General features: G+C 52.9%; 1 protein-coding gene across 2 annotated transcripts in view; it reads left to right on the forward strand.

The window, feature by feature from the left end:
- The window catches only part of CDH23 (cadherin related 23), a 307817-nt gene that overhangs the window by 51353 nt on the left and 242178 nt on the right, over window positions 1–14286 (forward strand). For both annotated transcript variants that reach the window (XM_040975899.1, XM_040975900.1), the window contains exons 3-5: window positions 7378–7520; window positions 8223–8270; window positions 8406–8498. In XM_040975899.1, coding sequence (XP_040831833.1) covers window positions 7378–7520; window positions 8223–8270; window positions 8406–8498 — 284 coding nt within the window. The remainder of the gene's footprint in view (window positions 1–7377; window positions 7521–8222; window positions 8271–8405; window positions 8499–14286) is intronic.

Genomic DNA, 14286 nt, shown 5'->3' on the forward strand with positions numbered 1-14286 from the left:
GATCCCCAACTCCTCTAGGGCTCCTGACCTGTGCAACACAGGGTACTTCACTGTCAGGAGAGGGAACACAGCCCCTGAGACAGGATTCAGGGCCAATTCCTGAGAGACTGGACCCTCAGCCAGTGTCCACCTGTGGTTCCACCTGCATCCTGAGCCAAGTGCCCCTGACCTGGGCGATAGTGGATTTTGATGAGCCGTGTTTGTCACCTGTGCATTAGTGTACATGATTAAGAATTAATCTAGGCCCAGCACGGTAGCCTAGTGGCTGAAGTCCTTGCCTTGCACATGCCGGGATCCCATATGGGTGTCGGTTTGTGTCTTGGCAGTTCTGCTTCCTATTTAGCTCCCTGCTTGTGGTCTGGGAAAGCAATCAAGGACGGCCCAAAGCCTTGGGGCCCTGCACCCACATGGGAGACCCAGAAGAGGCTCCTGGCTTGATTGGCACAGCCTCGGCTGTTGCAGCTGCTTGGGGAGTGACTCAATGGATGGAAGATCTTCCTCTGTCTCTCCTCCTCTCTGTATATCTGACTTTCCAATAACAAAATTTTTTTTAAAAATGAATCTTTTTTAAAAAAAAGAATCTGTAGTGCTCTCACAGCATGGCTCAGGGGTTTTCATGACTTCTGGATCCATCTTCTGATGCCCCAATTTGCCCAATCATGGTTGGATACCTCTGGGATGCTGGCCCCTGTGTTAGTGGGTAGGAACCACTAGGAGCTAGGCTGCTCTCAGGGAGCCTGAGTAAGTGTGCTTGTGTGAAGGGCAGGGGTTTGCCTAGGGAGTCATCAACTCAAGCAAATAAACAGATAACTTCAGGGACATAACTGTGAAGACATTGATGGTGTGGAGATGTGAGTGACCAAGTGCATCTTTTTTTTTTTGTATTTACTTTTTTTTTAAGATTTACTTATTTATTTATTTATTTATTTTTATTGGAAAGGTGGATATACAGAGAGGAGAGACAGAGAGGAAGATCTTCTGTCTGATGATTCACTCCCCAAGTGAGCGCAACGGCTGATGCTATGCCGATCCGAAGCCAGGAGCCTCTTCCAGGTCTCCCACGCGGATGCAGGGTCCCAAAGCCTTGGGCTGTCCTCAACTGCTTTCCCGGGCCACAGGCAGGGAGCCGGATGGGAAGTGGGGCTGCTGGGATTAGAACCGGCACCCATATGGGATCCCGGGCGTGCAAGGCGAGGACCCTAACCACTGCGCCACCGCACCGGGCCCGACCAAGTGCATCTTTAGGTAGACTGTCTGATGGAGTACTGGAGATGCTGCAGGTGAATGTGCAGGAAGCCAGCAGGTGGTGATGCAGGGTGCAATAGAAAGTGCAGTCTGGGCAAAGGTCTTGGGGCAGCCACTGAACACCAGACTTGTTCAAGGGCAGAAAGAAGGTCCGCGGGGCCAGGGGAGGGTAAGCCTGGGGAGCCTGTGAATGCAACTGGATGAGTTGCCTTGCACTGGGCCACTCAGGCCTTTTTAGGGTCTAATTTGAGCTTTTTTTTTTTTCAGTAATGGGCAAGTGCACACAGCATCAGCTACAATGCTTGTAACCATTTTCTAAGTCTATAGTTCAGTTATGTATGGTTGCTGTGTTGTATAAGCTGTCTCCAGAGCACTTTTTATCCTGAAAAATGAAATTCCGAACCCACTTGAACTGTCATCGTCCTCTCTGCCTCCCCCGGCCATGGCAGGTGCCCGTTCTACTTTCTGCGACTGCCGTAGGGCCCTTATAAAAGTGGAACCTCCTGGTCCGCTTTGTGACTACCTCACTCTCTGGGGCCTCATGTCCTCCAGGTTCTCCAATGCAGTGGCATGTGCACACTTTTCCTTCCCTCGCAAAGCTGAGTGCTGCTCTGTGGGATTTACTCACCCAGGGATACACACTTGGATCCTTCCCACCTGTTGCCTCTGGTGCAGTATGTGGCTGTGAACATATGTGTAGCTACATGACTGGAGCTCGTCTACATTCTGTTTCTCACCTGTGAGGACAGGCGGGGCCCTGTTGGGTTGGTGCACAGTGGAGGATGCTCAGTCTTGGGGGCTGGGCAAGGGGGTGACCCTTTGGCATAGGGATCAGGAAGGCCAAGTGTGGAGAATCCTAGAGCTGCACAGACAGAGCCAGGCACCCTAAGACAGAGCCTTTAAATCATTCTGGGACTGGAGGAACTTTTCCTGCATTTGAAATGTGAGCCATAAACTAGGCTGACTCCCCTGAAGCACTTACAGGTCCCATGGTTTATGGTTGGCATCCCTTCTGATTGGTTGATGGCTACATGGAGCCTGTGGCTAAATATTTGAATATCACCCTGCTGTAAGGCAGCCCGAGGACTCCTGCAAAGGTGGGGATGGCTGCTATTCAGAAGTTCACACTCAGGGCTCTGTATTAGCCCCCTGAGTCAGAGAAGCCTGGAAATCAGCATTGCCACACCTGCTGAGTGGTCCTGATAAGTGGTTCTTATTTGGGTGCCCCCAGAGTGGGTCTGACAGTGGAGACTGAAGGGCATGTAGGCTCTGGGCAGTGGGTAGGGGACAGAGGACTTGCAGCATGGAAGGGAAGGAAGCTAGAGGGATGCCGTGCCTGGGATGCACAGTAGTCCCTGTCTCTGTAACTGAACACTGCAGACCGAGTCCTTGCCAGAGGGCAGAGGTGTGTGTAGCTTTCCTTTCTGGAGGCTCAGGAGTCAGGGGGTCGGGGGCAGTGTGCCTGGGGCTGGCCTCTGTGAGGGCCCCTGGCTGTACCTCCACATGGCAAGACACAGCCAGATGTAAGCTGTAAACACTCTTGCTCTTAGGCATCGAGGGAGCCCACTATTGTGACTACATCTAAACTTGCTCACCTCCCAAGGACCTGCAAATAACCACTGAACTGGGGGATTAGTTCTCTGACCCATGAGCTTTCCGGGCACACATTTAAACTGCAGCATCAAACAAGCTGCAGTGCTGTGGGCCCCTGGAGCTGAATTTCCATGGGGATCCCAAGATACAGAGCTTGTGCTCTGAGCTCTGCTTCTCTACCCAGTCTGGTCTTTTTCTGCCATTTTCCATTGAGCATTCCACCAGTGGTGTTGTCCCTAAGTGGGTGTCCCTAGTCTCTGAGGGGCACAACTCCTCAGGCAAAGACCTGGGGCTGGCTTGGATGGAGATGGTTTGTGCCAACAGTGGGTGCCCACAGTACCCACCACATCTGTCATGAAAGCCCCTCGATTAAGGCTCCCCTCTCTCCATCACCAAGGAGGCCCTTGGCCAGTAGTGATGATGCACAACTCTGTGAATGCATACAAGTCTGTCCAAGTTCACGTTTTAATTCATTTGAGTAGGGGTGGTCATTTAGCGTGGTGGTTAAGAGGTTGCTTGGGGTACCCACGTTCCATACTGAAGTGCCTTGGTTCAAATCCCAGCCCCACACCTGGTTCCAGCTTCCTAATAATGGGAAGCAGCAGGTGATGGCTCTGCTATCTGGGTCCTTGACACCCATATGAGAGATCCAAATCAAATTCCCAGATTTTGGCTTTGGCCTCAGCTGCTGGGGGCATTTGGGAAGTAAGCCAGCAAATAGAACATCTGTATCTGGCTTTCTGCCTTTCAAATACATTTGAAATTCAGAACAACTAAATTTTTAAAATTTGTAAATTTCAGGGGATGTATACATTACTATTTTTTTCTCACCCTCTCTGAAATAGCTCTGGGCATTCTGCAGCCCTGAGGTGCAGGTGCATATGCTGTGTTTCAGATATGGGATGTGCACTCCAGCGTCTCCCGGCCAGGGCTCAGTCACCTGAGCAGCTGCTGCAGGTGGCTCTGGTGGCCTTTGCCCTCAGGGGTGGTGCTGGGGCCACTGGACACCTTCCCTGGTAGAATGGTGAGTCTCAGTTCTTGGAGAAGCCAGGCTGGGCCCGGCTTCAGCCGAGTGGCAGCCCAATGCCAGGCAGGGTGGGGGAGGACATGCCCAGCTGGAAAATTGCGGGGCGTCTTGTCTTAAATATAATATTAAATCGGCACCTTTAATTAGTACACTTAGAAAAGGTCACTAGCAATTACCTGGGACACAAAGAAGGCGTGAGCAGGCAAGACCCGTGAGGAAGCCAACAAGGAGCATTTTGAGCTGCACATAATTGAGGGGAAAATGGATAAAAGTCCAGGAAATTACAGGCTGGGTGACAGCAGATGATGGCCCCATCCCTGTCCTGCCCAGCACCCAGCTTCTTGGGAGGACCTGAGCATTGGGCCTCATAAGAAGCCGTTTGGGATGTTGGGCCATGCTGGGTGACCTTAGATGGAGGGTCAATGTATCCTGTCTAGGATATTCTGGCCCAGCTGGGATCTGGGCATGCGCATACCCCACACGTTGGACTGGGCTCTGAGGGAGGTGGGCATTCAGGGGCTGGGGCTGCAGGCTACTGGGAACTCACTGTCCTACTGTGAACAAGCAAGTGCCTAGGGACCTCTGTTTCCCCAGGTGGGACCTGCCCAGGGCACTGGGGAGTAGCTCAGTGCTGTTTCAGCATTGCCATTGAAGGACCCTAGTGGGTTGTCAGAAGGAAATGTGTGTTCCTGGAAGTGGTGGCAGACCTGGGAATCCGTTGATGGCTTGGGGATGTGCCTCAGAGGAGCCATTAAGCATTGCATTCCACCCTGGCTGCCTTCCTGTGTTTCAGTATGTAATCACTGCTGGTCATTGAGTGCTGCAGGCCTCTGAGAAGATGTGTACGGTCCATGCCGCTCACATACCTTCTCCCCCATCTTGAAAGAGTGTGATGAGTCTGGAAACTTGGGTTGGAGAGTTGACTTTATTGCTCCCCATCTGACTTTGGACCACTTGCTGAAGGCTTTCAGCTTCCCCATCTCTAAGATGGCAAGATTGGGTTCTGAGGTTGTTCCCACTTTGTTACATGGGGTTTCCCTCCTCCACTCGCCGTTGTTGCTGCCTCTGCAATTCTACTGTTTGATCTTGGTATCTCTGAGCTTCCACTGTGTGACCTAGGTAAAGCTACTGGGATGATTCACTGAGAGAAGTCATGTGTCTCATATTAGTTTCTGGAATATTAGAGGAGCCGGAATCTTCCTTTTCTGCATGTGGGCCCCTCCTAGGGCTCTGATTGGGCACTGTCTAGGGAAGCCTCAGGCCTCAAGGTCACAGATCAGGTTCAGGGAGCAAAGGTAGGCTCCAGGCCTGGGGTGGCTGGCAGGGACTCTAGCTCTGCCATGTGCTGCCTGGGAGGCCACGGTCAATGGCTTCATCCCTCTTTGTGGCCTTATCTTGTCCAGCAGCAAGAGTAGCAGCAAGGATTGAATGAGATAATACGTGGAAATCACTTAGATGCCTGTGTGGTGTACAATGAGGGCTCAAAGATATTAGCTGTTGTGGTCATGTTAGAAGTGTCCTTTAAGATGTTCCCTTGTGAAGACCCATTAGCATTCTCTTCTGATGCAGTTCTCTGAATTTGGAATTCTTCCTTCACTAGATCTTCACTAGATCTTCAGAGTTGGCTGCTAAACATGAGGCAGCATTTGGGAAAGAATGTTCATTTTTTTAAAGCTCTAAATGCAGTAGCCTAGTGGCTAAAGTCTTCACTTTGCATGGGCCAGGACCCCATATAGGCGCTGGTTCTAATCCTGACAGCCCTGCTTCCCATCCAGCTCCCTGCTCTTGGCCTGGGAAAGAAGTCGTGAATGACCCAAAGTCTTGGGACCCTGCACCCACATGGGAGACTTGAGAGAAGCTCCTGGCTCCTGGGTTGGGATTGGCTTAGCTCCGGCCGTTGCAGACATTTAGAGAATGAACCAGTGGGCAGAAGGTCTTCCTCTCTGTCTCTCCTTCTCTCTGTATATCTGACTTTCCAATGAAAATAAATAAATCTCTTTTTTTAAAAAAAAAAGATTTATTTATTTATTTGATTTTTAAATTGACATGCAATAATTGTACAATGTGTAGATATGATATATGAGTTTGATACATAGCGTGCATATATGTTGTATAATGATCAAATTAGGATAATTAGCATATCCGTCACTTCAAACACCATTTTTGGCATGGAGACAGGTGAAGACTGTGTGAGCTAATTTGAAATGCATAATATGTTCCATCAGCTCTGGTGGCCATAGCCCAAGGACGTGGTTGAGACCTCGCTGCCACTTGAGAACCAGATGATGGCTGCAGGCCCTGTTTCAAGAAAGGGCATGCTGCACATTCAAAACATGCTGGGTGTGGTTCCTGATGTTATTGCAACACCCCCACCTACCCACCCACCCACCCACCTACCATGCTCAAGTGACCAATTGTCCTAGTACAAACTGGGGTACCAGGGCACCCTGATTTTAGCAGGTATGCTATAAATGCCTTGTCCCAGGGTTATAGGTCACTGAGCCACCCTGTGTGAAAGTGATCCAGGGGGAGCTGTGACCCCCAGAGATGTCGCACTCTGAGGCTTCTTGGGCAGAGTGTGGGGCCTCCCAATGTGTGGGTGGTCTCTGGAAGGCAGTTTACTTCCTGGTGAGCAATGACACCTGTCACTCAGTTCTGGAAGAATTTTCTGTGACTGAGCCTCCAAGATCTCTGTGCCCTGTGGTGCCTATTGTGAGAATGGAACCCTGCTCATTCTGGAGTGAATGTTAATTGGAAAGGCTGCTTCTAGCTGCAAAAGACAGAAATTCAATTTCACCGATGTGGACCCCCAAAAGGCGTGGGGAGGGCTGCACTGAGCTCCCAGAGCCAACAAGTCCCAGTGGTGGGGATCTGGTATCAGGCACCATTGGCCATAGACATTCAGACCAGAAGGCACCTGCCTCTCCATGCAATGTTTGACTTTGTGGCAACATTCTTAGGCCAACTCTTCCTACAGAGTGCCAAAAGTTGTGTCAGCAAACCCTGGCGGAAAGAGCTCCTCTTCTCCAATCCTTCCAGCCAAAGACCCAGGGCTGGCTTTGATTGGCTAGTTTGGGTCACCAGCTCATTGCTGAACCAATCCTAGCAACCAGGGAGATGGAATGCCCTGATTGGTTAGGGCTGGGTTTTCTGTCCACCTGGGAACATAGGCGCATTGCAGTTTGGGGGCCTGTTCTCTGTATCACTTGGAGAAGGGAGTCTTAGATTTAAAATCACATTAATGGGGACAGGAGAAGCTGCCGCTGCCCGTTACACACCTAAGCATGGCAAATGATGGCTCTTGGTGTATCCATGCCCACACTGTGACATGGACAGTGAAAGGCACTAACTAGGTGAGGGCCCAGAAACATACAGGGGTCCTATACTGATCCAGCACAGATGTGCTAGGTGACTGTTCCTTGCCAAGTGTCTGGGGACCTGGGCAAGGTGATGAGGAGCCAACCTGACCTCCTATATTGCTCTTCCCGCCCCCCTACCCCCGGCTCTTCCAGGCTCCTCTGTGACTCAGCTGCTGGCCCGGGACATGGACAATGACCCACTGGTGTTTGGTGTGTCTGGGGAGGAAGCCTCCCGCTTCTTTGCCGTGGAGCCTGACACTGGCGTGGTGTGGCTCCGGCAGCCACTGGACAGAGAGGTATGGCTGGCCCAGGCCCTGCCCAGGCCTTCCCTGGGGCATCTGGGGGAGGAGGGCTCATCATCTCTCCATGACCCTCCTCCGAGACATCCTTCTGATTTGTAGTGGCTCGTTTCTGTTTAAGGCAGTGCTCATGCATGGCATGGGCTGGGATAGGGTTATGAGGGGTATCCTCAAGCCAGGCCCAATGCTGGGTAGGCACAAGGAGCAGTGGTCCTATGTTCATCCTTGGATAGAGGGGCTCCCCAGGGGCTCAAGTCCACCCTACTCCCAGCAAGTATTGCCTCAAAGGGCATTTTCCAAGGGAGGATTTCATGGCTCAATAACCCTTGACAAATGAAGAGAAGGGTTTGGGTAGAACCTCAAGCTTGCCCTGTTCTTACCCTGAAAGATGTGGTCACACAAGTGTCTGGGGCCTTGCTCAGTGTCAGAGACTCTTAGGAGCAAGGCCAAGGCTGGTACCCAAGGTTCTTGGATGTCTCTCTTTGAAGGGGCATGATTTTCTCTCACACATTGGCTCCCGAAAACAAATGCAATATCTGCTTTGTAGGGAAGCCTCTGGCTCCTGGGCCCTGGATGACCACTCTTGGGATTATGGGATTCCCCCTCCAGGCTCTCCTGGGGCCTGACACCCCTGCACCCAGCAATGCATTATCAAACCTTTCTAATGCTGCCCTCCTCCTGCCATTGTTTATCTTTCAGACCAAGTCCGAGTTCACAGTGGAGTTCTCCGTCAGTGACCACCAAGGGGTGAGTGTTCCCTGAAGCTCCCATGGGCCCCGAATGTGGCAGGATCCATGGACCTCCTACCACATCTCATCCTGGGGATGGGAGAGGGGAGGCCGGGGCATGTGGCAGGGCTAAGTCCCACCTTTCTCTGGCCAGGTGATCACGCGCAAGGTGAACATCCAGGTTGGAGATGTGAATGACAACGCTCCCACGTTCCACAACCAGCCATACAGCGTCCGCATCCCAGAGGTAGGAGCCCCTGGCCCTGGTGGGCAGAAGGGTAACAGGAAGGCTGCTGTTTGCGACCCTCTTGGGTGGTGTGGGCTGAAAGTTAGCCATGGAAAGGGCTACATTGTTCTGCACCTGTCCCTGCCTGTGCCCAGGAATCCATTCCAGGCAGGATGGTGGCTGTGCTGGACGTGCTGTGGACCAGGGTTTGGGAGGGCAGTCTGGTGTTCAGTTCAGGAAGACTGGCTATGATGATGGGTGACAGGAGCAACAGGTCTGGGAAGGGGGGCGGTCTGCCTTGGGGAGCCCCACAACACCACCTGGGACAGAAGTTGTATCCTCCCTTGTTCCTTTCAGGGCCAAAGGTGGGCCTCAGCCTGGGTGGAGGTACAGACCTCCACCTAGGCCTCCTGACTTTGGACAGGATTAGGTCTCGCCGAGACCTGAGGAGCATGTGGTCAGGAAGGTCATTCTTCCTGCGCTGCACCCTGCTCTGCTGGCCTGGCCTCCAACTGTGTGTCTCAGTATGTTTGCCTGAGCATGGATGTGGAGAATCAAGCGCTGCTGGTAACTGAGAAGTACAAATTATTGCATTACAAACGGTTCATTAATAAGCTGGCTGCTGGCTCCCCCTGGCACTAGGGTTCCCATTGGCTTACTGGCTTTCACCTGGGTAGCTTATGGCAGCCACTTGGACTGGCAGGCATTTAACCATGTGGAGAGCCTGAAGGTTCTGGGAACAAAAGCTTCTAGCTGGGTGACCCTAGGGATTACCCTTGGGGTTCTGGATTAGGACTCTTATAGCCACCAAGGGTTGGGATGGAAGCAGAGGGATGGAATCTTCTGGAAAGACAGGCTGGTGTGGCGGCATTGGTGTTCTAACCCCCTTTAGCTGTCAGTCATTGGGCCAGAGAACCATGAATCTTTAGAGAATATCGGATTCCATTTATATATCAAGGTCCGTGGAGGGCATGGACTTACACAGGGTCACACAGCTTTGACCATGAGCCTCTTGACTCCCAGGGTGGGCTCAGCCTCCCTTGAGGATGGAGAGAGCCTGTCTCTTGGCCTGAGATCCCAATCCTTGTTATGTGGCTATGAGCCAGAGATATATACCTGTACCAGGCAGAGGTGGAAAGAAGAGCATGGGGCCCCGGTGTCCTGCTCCATGCTGCCTACTGCTCTGAGGCTGTGGCTGCTGTGCTGGGGACTACAGCTGGGCTTCAGGTACCCTGGCATTTGGAAAGCTCCCTAATTTAATTAAGGGTCTCTACGTGCCAGCCTGCACTGCGGGTCCAGGGCTCGGAGACCAAGGGCACGGCTCAGAGTTAATGAGCCTTGGACCCATTGCTCAGCTGCTGTCCTGGCAGGCATGGCTGCCCCCCGACTTCCCTCATGGGTGGGGGCAGTAGCAGCAAGGGGACAAGGAGGCATACCCCTCCTCCCCAGCTGCTGGGCTGGAGCCAGACTTTTCCTATCTGCTCCTCCAGATGTGACCTCCAACACCTGGTCCTGTTAGCAGCCCCTGAGCCCCCCACCTGGCCCCTGCCTCTGAGGAGAGGGCCTCTTCAGTCACTTATTATTTAACAAATATTTAGTGAGTGTCTGCCAGGGACTTGGCGCTGGGCCAGACTGTCATTTTGCTGCAGAGGCAGGGGAAGAAGTATGAATGCAAAGGGCCCTAAGGCTGGAGACGGGCCCAGCCAGCCCTGGTCCCTGCTGGCTGGGTCTCTTTGGCCAGGTCTCTTAAGCTCTCTGGCCAGGTGAGCTAAGGTGGACTGCCTCCTGCTCATCTGGTGAGGATAGGGTGGACTGGGGCTGTAGCAGTGAAGGACACTGTGTCCTTGGAGAAGGGTCCATGTGGTTGACTGGCTCAGGTTTAAACAGAATAAGTCACTTGAGTGGCCTGATACCCGATGCCCAGCTCAGGGCTGCTCTGAGTGACCAGTGGGGAGGGGGTGTCAACTGGACGAAGGCTCATCCACTCAAGACTTATTGTGACTTGGCCCTGCCCAGCCCTGGCCCTTTGTGGTCACCTGAGCTGGAACTCAGCTGGAACTGAGCTCTGGCCCCAGCCGGCAAGACCAGCACGGGGCCTGCTCTCCCTGGCAGGCTACATTGAGGTCATCTTGGAAACCCTAGGCACCTGCCCCTGGGAAGTATGACTCACTGGTAGAGGCCCTGAGGATGTGAATCTAGAAATAGGGGACGACAGACAGAAGCACTACCAAGTGTGTCAAGGGACTGTCAGAGTGATCAAAGAAATTTCAGCAGGCTTCCTAGAGGAGGCATTTTCCTGCAGAAGCTGGGGAGGTAAACAGCGTGTGCTCCATGGAAGAGGGAGACTAGAACCAAGACACCTGCGCTCTGGTCCTAGCTGTACCAACTACTAGCTGGGTAGGACTTTAGACCTGTCAACTGTTCCTGTGCTGGCTTTGGGCCCATCAGCCAGGCCCCTTCCAGGGCCAACACCTGTAATCTGATGGTGCCAGAGAAACTCCTTGTTCACGGGGTCTGTGCTAATAGAAGCAGGGATGCTCTTAATCGCAGAAGCCAATAATCACCACATGCTGGAAAAGTGATGAGGCCAAGACATCCCCCAAAATGTGCCCCATTTCCAAACATGGGGCTTGTACCATTGCAGTGTCTCCTGCAATTCTGCTTCAGTAGGTGCCAGCCTGGAAATCTGCATGTTCACCAAATTCCCTTGAGAACATTGAGACTGGCCAGGTTTGGGAATAATGACTCCAAGGTGAACCTTCTGGGACTAGAGCTTCTGGCCCATCCCTGGCCTCCTGGAAACATTACCCAGAGGGACCCTATCCCCAGGCCAGGAATAGCAGAGGGTAGGGAAATGGCTCAAAGCTAAGTGCTGCCCCTGTCCACCCAACTAGGAATCCCACTTCCTCTGCAGGCCCTGCCCCAGTGCAGCCCCTGATCCAAAAAAGCAGGGCAGGTATGTGTTTGGGTTTGTTTGTTCTCCGTCCCCTCCTGCCTACCCTTCTCCCCTCGCTGAGCTGTTCTCCATGTAATTATCCATTTTCTCAGGGTGAAAGACCCTCCATTCACTTGTCGAAGCCCTAACGAGGCAGTGTGGATGCTTTCAAGTCTGTAAAGAAAAGGGAAATCCTGCTAGAATTGGCAACTTAATTCACCAAGCCAGCCTCGACAGACCTCATTAAGCCCCCGTGTATTCATTTCAGGCTAATGGCTGTCATGCTGACTGCTGTTTGATTTGCTGTAATAGACTTTTATGGTGTGCCAATTTGCTCAAACGTGTTTGCCTGTGTCTGTGCCCAGCGGTGCTGCTCCACTACCTCCGTGAGGGGCGCGTGCCTGCCTCGCTGACCTTCAGCGCTGCCCCTGTCCCACCTGCCCGGCCGTGACTGCTCTCAGAGCCGTCCCATCAGGACTCACATTTATCCTGGGGAGGTGACCCCCAAAGCTTGGGTGTAGAGGTGGGAGGGGATTAAAAGTCTGATGGTACCAAGGGTCTGGGGCTCTGGGAGTCAAGGGGGCTTTCTGGTTTCAGGGGTGACCTTGTCCTTGAACTTCTGACAAGGTCAGCCTTGTTAGCTGGGCAGGATAGGCTTTTATCTGTCTGTCCTCAGCCTGCCTGTCCCAACTTACCTTCTCATTCCTGCACAGGAATTCTGTCAGCCTGAGGATTGCGTGTGCACTCACGCTCTCTCTCTCACATACACAGCAAACACTTGCTGAATGGGGCCAGGGCACTTAAGATGACCTGGATACACCGGGTAATGAGAAGGATGTGGCTGTCTACTGGCCATGTGTGTTAGGACTCTGCTCTGGTCCTTGATGCTCATTGAAAAGCTGGGCGGCAGGCTTGGTCTTGCAGGCTGGTGGTGAACTCTGAGAAGGGAGACAGGAGGAGTCCTCCGTTCAGTGAGTGGCTCAAAGTCTGGTTAGTAAGATGCAGGGGCTTGGGACCAAGGTCTTTGTTTTCATGGAGGAGGAATTTTGCAAAGAGCGTGGCAGGGAAGTAGGTGTGTGACCACACTTCAGTGTGTCCCACGCTGCAGTGGTTCTGTGAGTGCTTGATTTGAAGGAACACTGGGTTCTGCAGAGGGACTGTTTGAGGCGTTGTGGGATGAGTAGGAGGTTGTTAGAGTAGGAGAATGTCTCTGGGAATCCTTTGTTTGAGTCTCTTTGCATATGTTGGAATTTCCAGAAAAGGAAGACGGATGCTGATTCTCTATCCAAGACCTTGCTAGAGAGGGACAGTGGTTATATACATACGTTTTCCTCCAGGTCCCTGCTGTCACCTCATGGAAACAAGGCCAGGCTGCCAGTGGGTCCCCTGTGTCCCCAGTCAGATCTCTTCACCTGTGGCTTCAGGTGACCAGCTGTAGGGTGGGGATAGGCTGCTTGTGAGGGAAGAGCTGGAGCTAGGCCTCTGCAGCCAGGGCGGGGCAGAGCCAGAAGCCTTGTCTGTCAGCCTGGCTGTTGCTCCCTAAGGTTAGGTGGGGTTGCTCATTGGCTGGACTGCCTTACCAATGGTGGGAAAGGGGCAGAGCCAGGCAGCCCTGGCTCCTTCCTGTGCTGCCTGGGGAAAGTGAGGCTGGTGTTGTGAATTTCCTTCATGCTCCATGCTGTGTCTTCCCTGCGGGCTGCCAGCAAGTCTGTGCTGCCATCCTATGGGACCGGCCCTCTGCCATTCCCATGCTGCTGCCATGGGTGTGAACTTGTTCAAAGCTAACATGAGGCTGGATGGAGCTAGGGCGAGGAGACAGGCCTGGGTGCAGGCAAGTGGCTAGTGGCTGCCCTTCCCTGTGAAAGCTAAGCTCTCAGCTCTCACACCTGCCCTCTGTTCTCTGACCTCTTTCTGGCTGTGGGGTTTGTCTTCTGTAAATGAACACAGCAAACACTTGCTGAAAGGGGCCAAGGTGTCTAAGATGGCCTGGATACACAGGGTAATGAGAAGGACAAGGTCCCTGGGTGCTGGGCTCGGTGAATTGGTGTCTGGGAAAGGACCATGCTCTGGGTGCTTGCTCAGCACTATATGTCTCTGACCAGGTCAGTGGAGAAGCAGTCGCCCAGCCCCAGGGTCCAGGAAACACTTCCCCGTGACTGGGTATCACAGACAGAGCTGTGTTGCTCTGCCTGCCTATGGGGTGACTATGGTGATGAAGGGTGTTGTCTGGTCAGCTTGTCTTTTGAGACAGGGCCTCCCTGGTCGCACACAGTGTGGCAGGAGTGAGCAGCAGCCAAGGCTGGAGCTGTGCGAAACCAGGCAGGTGCACACTTCTGTGACCCCTGGGGGCACCATCACAGGGTTGTGGATCTCAGCTGCCCATCCCCTGTGCAGTTGCACATGGGGAGCCCCAGGGCTGGGGCCAAATGAGCCTTGAAGTATGGGGTGGATTTAGCTGAAGAAGCCAACTTCTTAGCACCCACACTTCCAGTCCCACAGCAACATGGTGTGCTCATTGGGTACTGAATGATTTATAAACTGCAGCCTCGGGTTATAGCTAGAGGTGGCAGGGAAGGGACTCCCTCTGACTTGTGCCCACTAAGGTGTCAGCTCCCACTTACAAGAGTGCCAGCCCCTCAGCATGCCAGCAGAGGCAGCCCCTTGACTGGCTCTATTAATTTATACCTTGGGCCACAGTGCCCATGGCCCCCTCTGCATTTATCATCACCTGCCTATTGATCCAGGAGAAGGAGCCGATAGATCATCACAGGGGCCTGGGCTTGTGGTAGCGCAGCCACAGGGGTTTGTTCTTGCTGGCTAGCAGCCCCAGACAATGTCTATAACCCCTCAGTGACCATCCTCGGGCACCTTTCC

This window comes from Ochotona curzoniae, unplaced genomic scaffold (genome assembly GCF_017591425.1).
Source record: "Ochotona curzoniae isolate NIBS_2020 unplaced genomic scaffold, NIBS_Ocur_1.0 contig_2692, whole genome shotgun sequence".
NCBI classification, from domain to species: Eukaryota; Metazoa; Chordata; class Mammalia; order Lagomorpha; family Ochotonidae; genus Ochotona; species Ochotona curzoniae.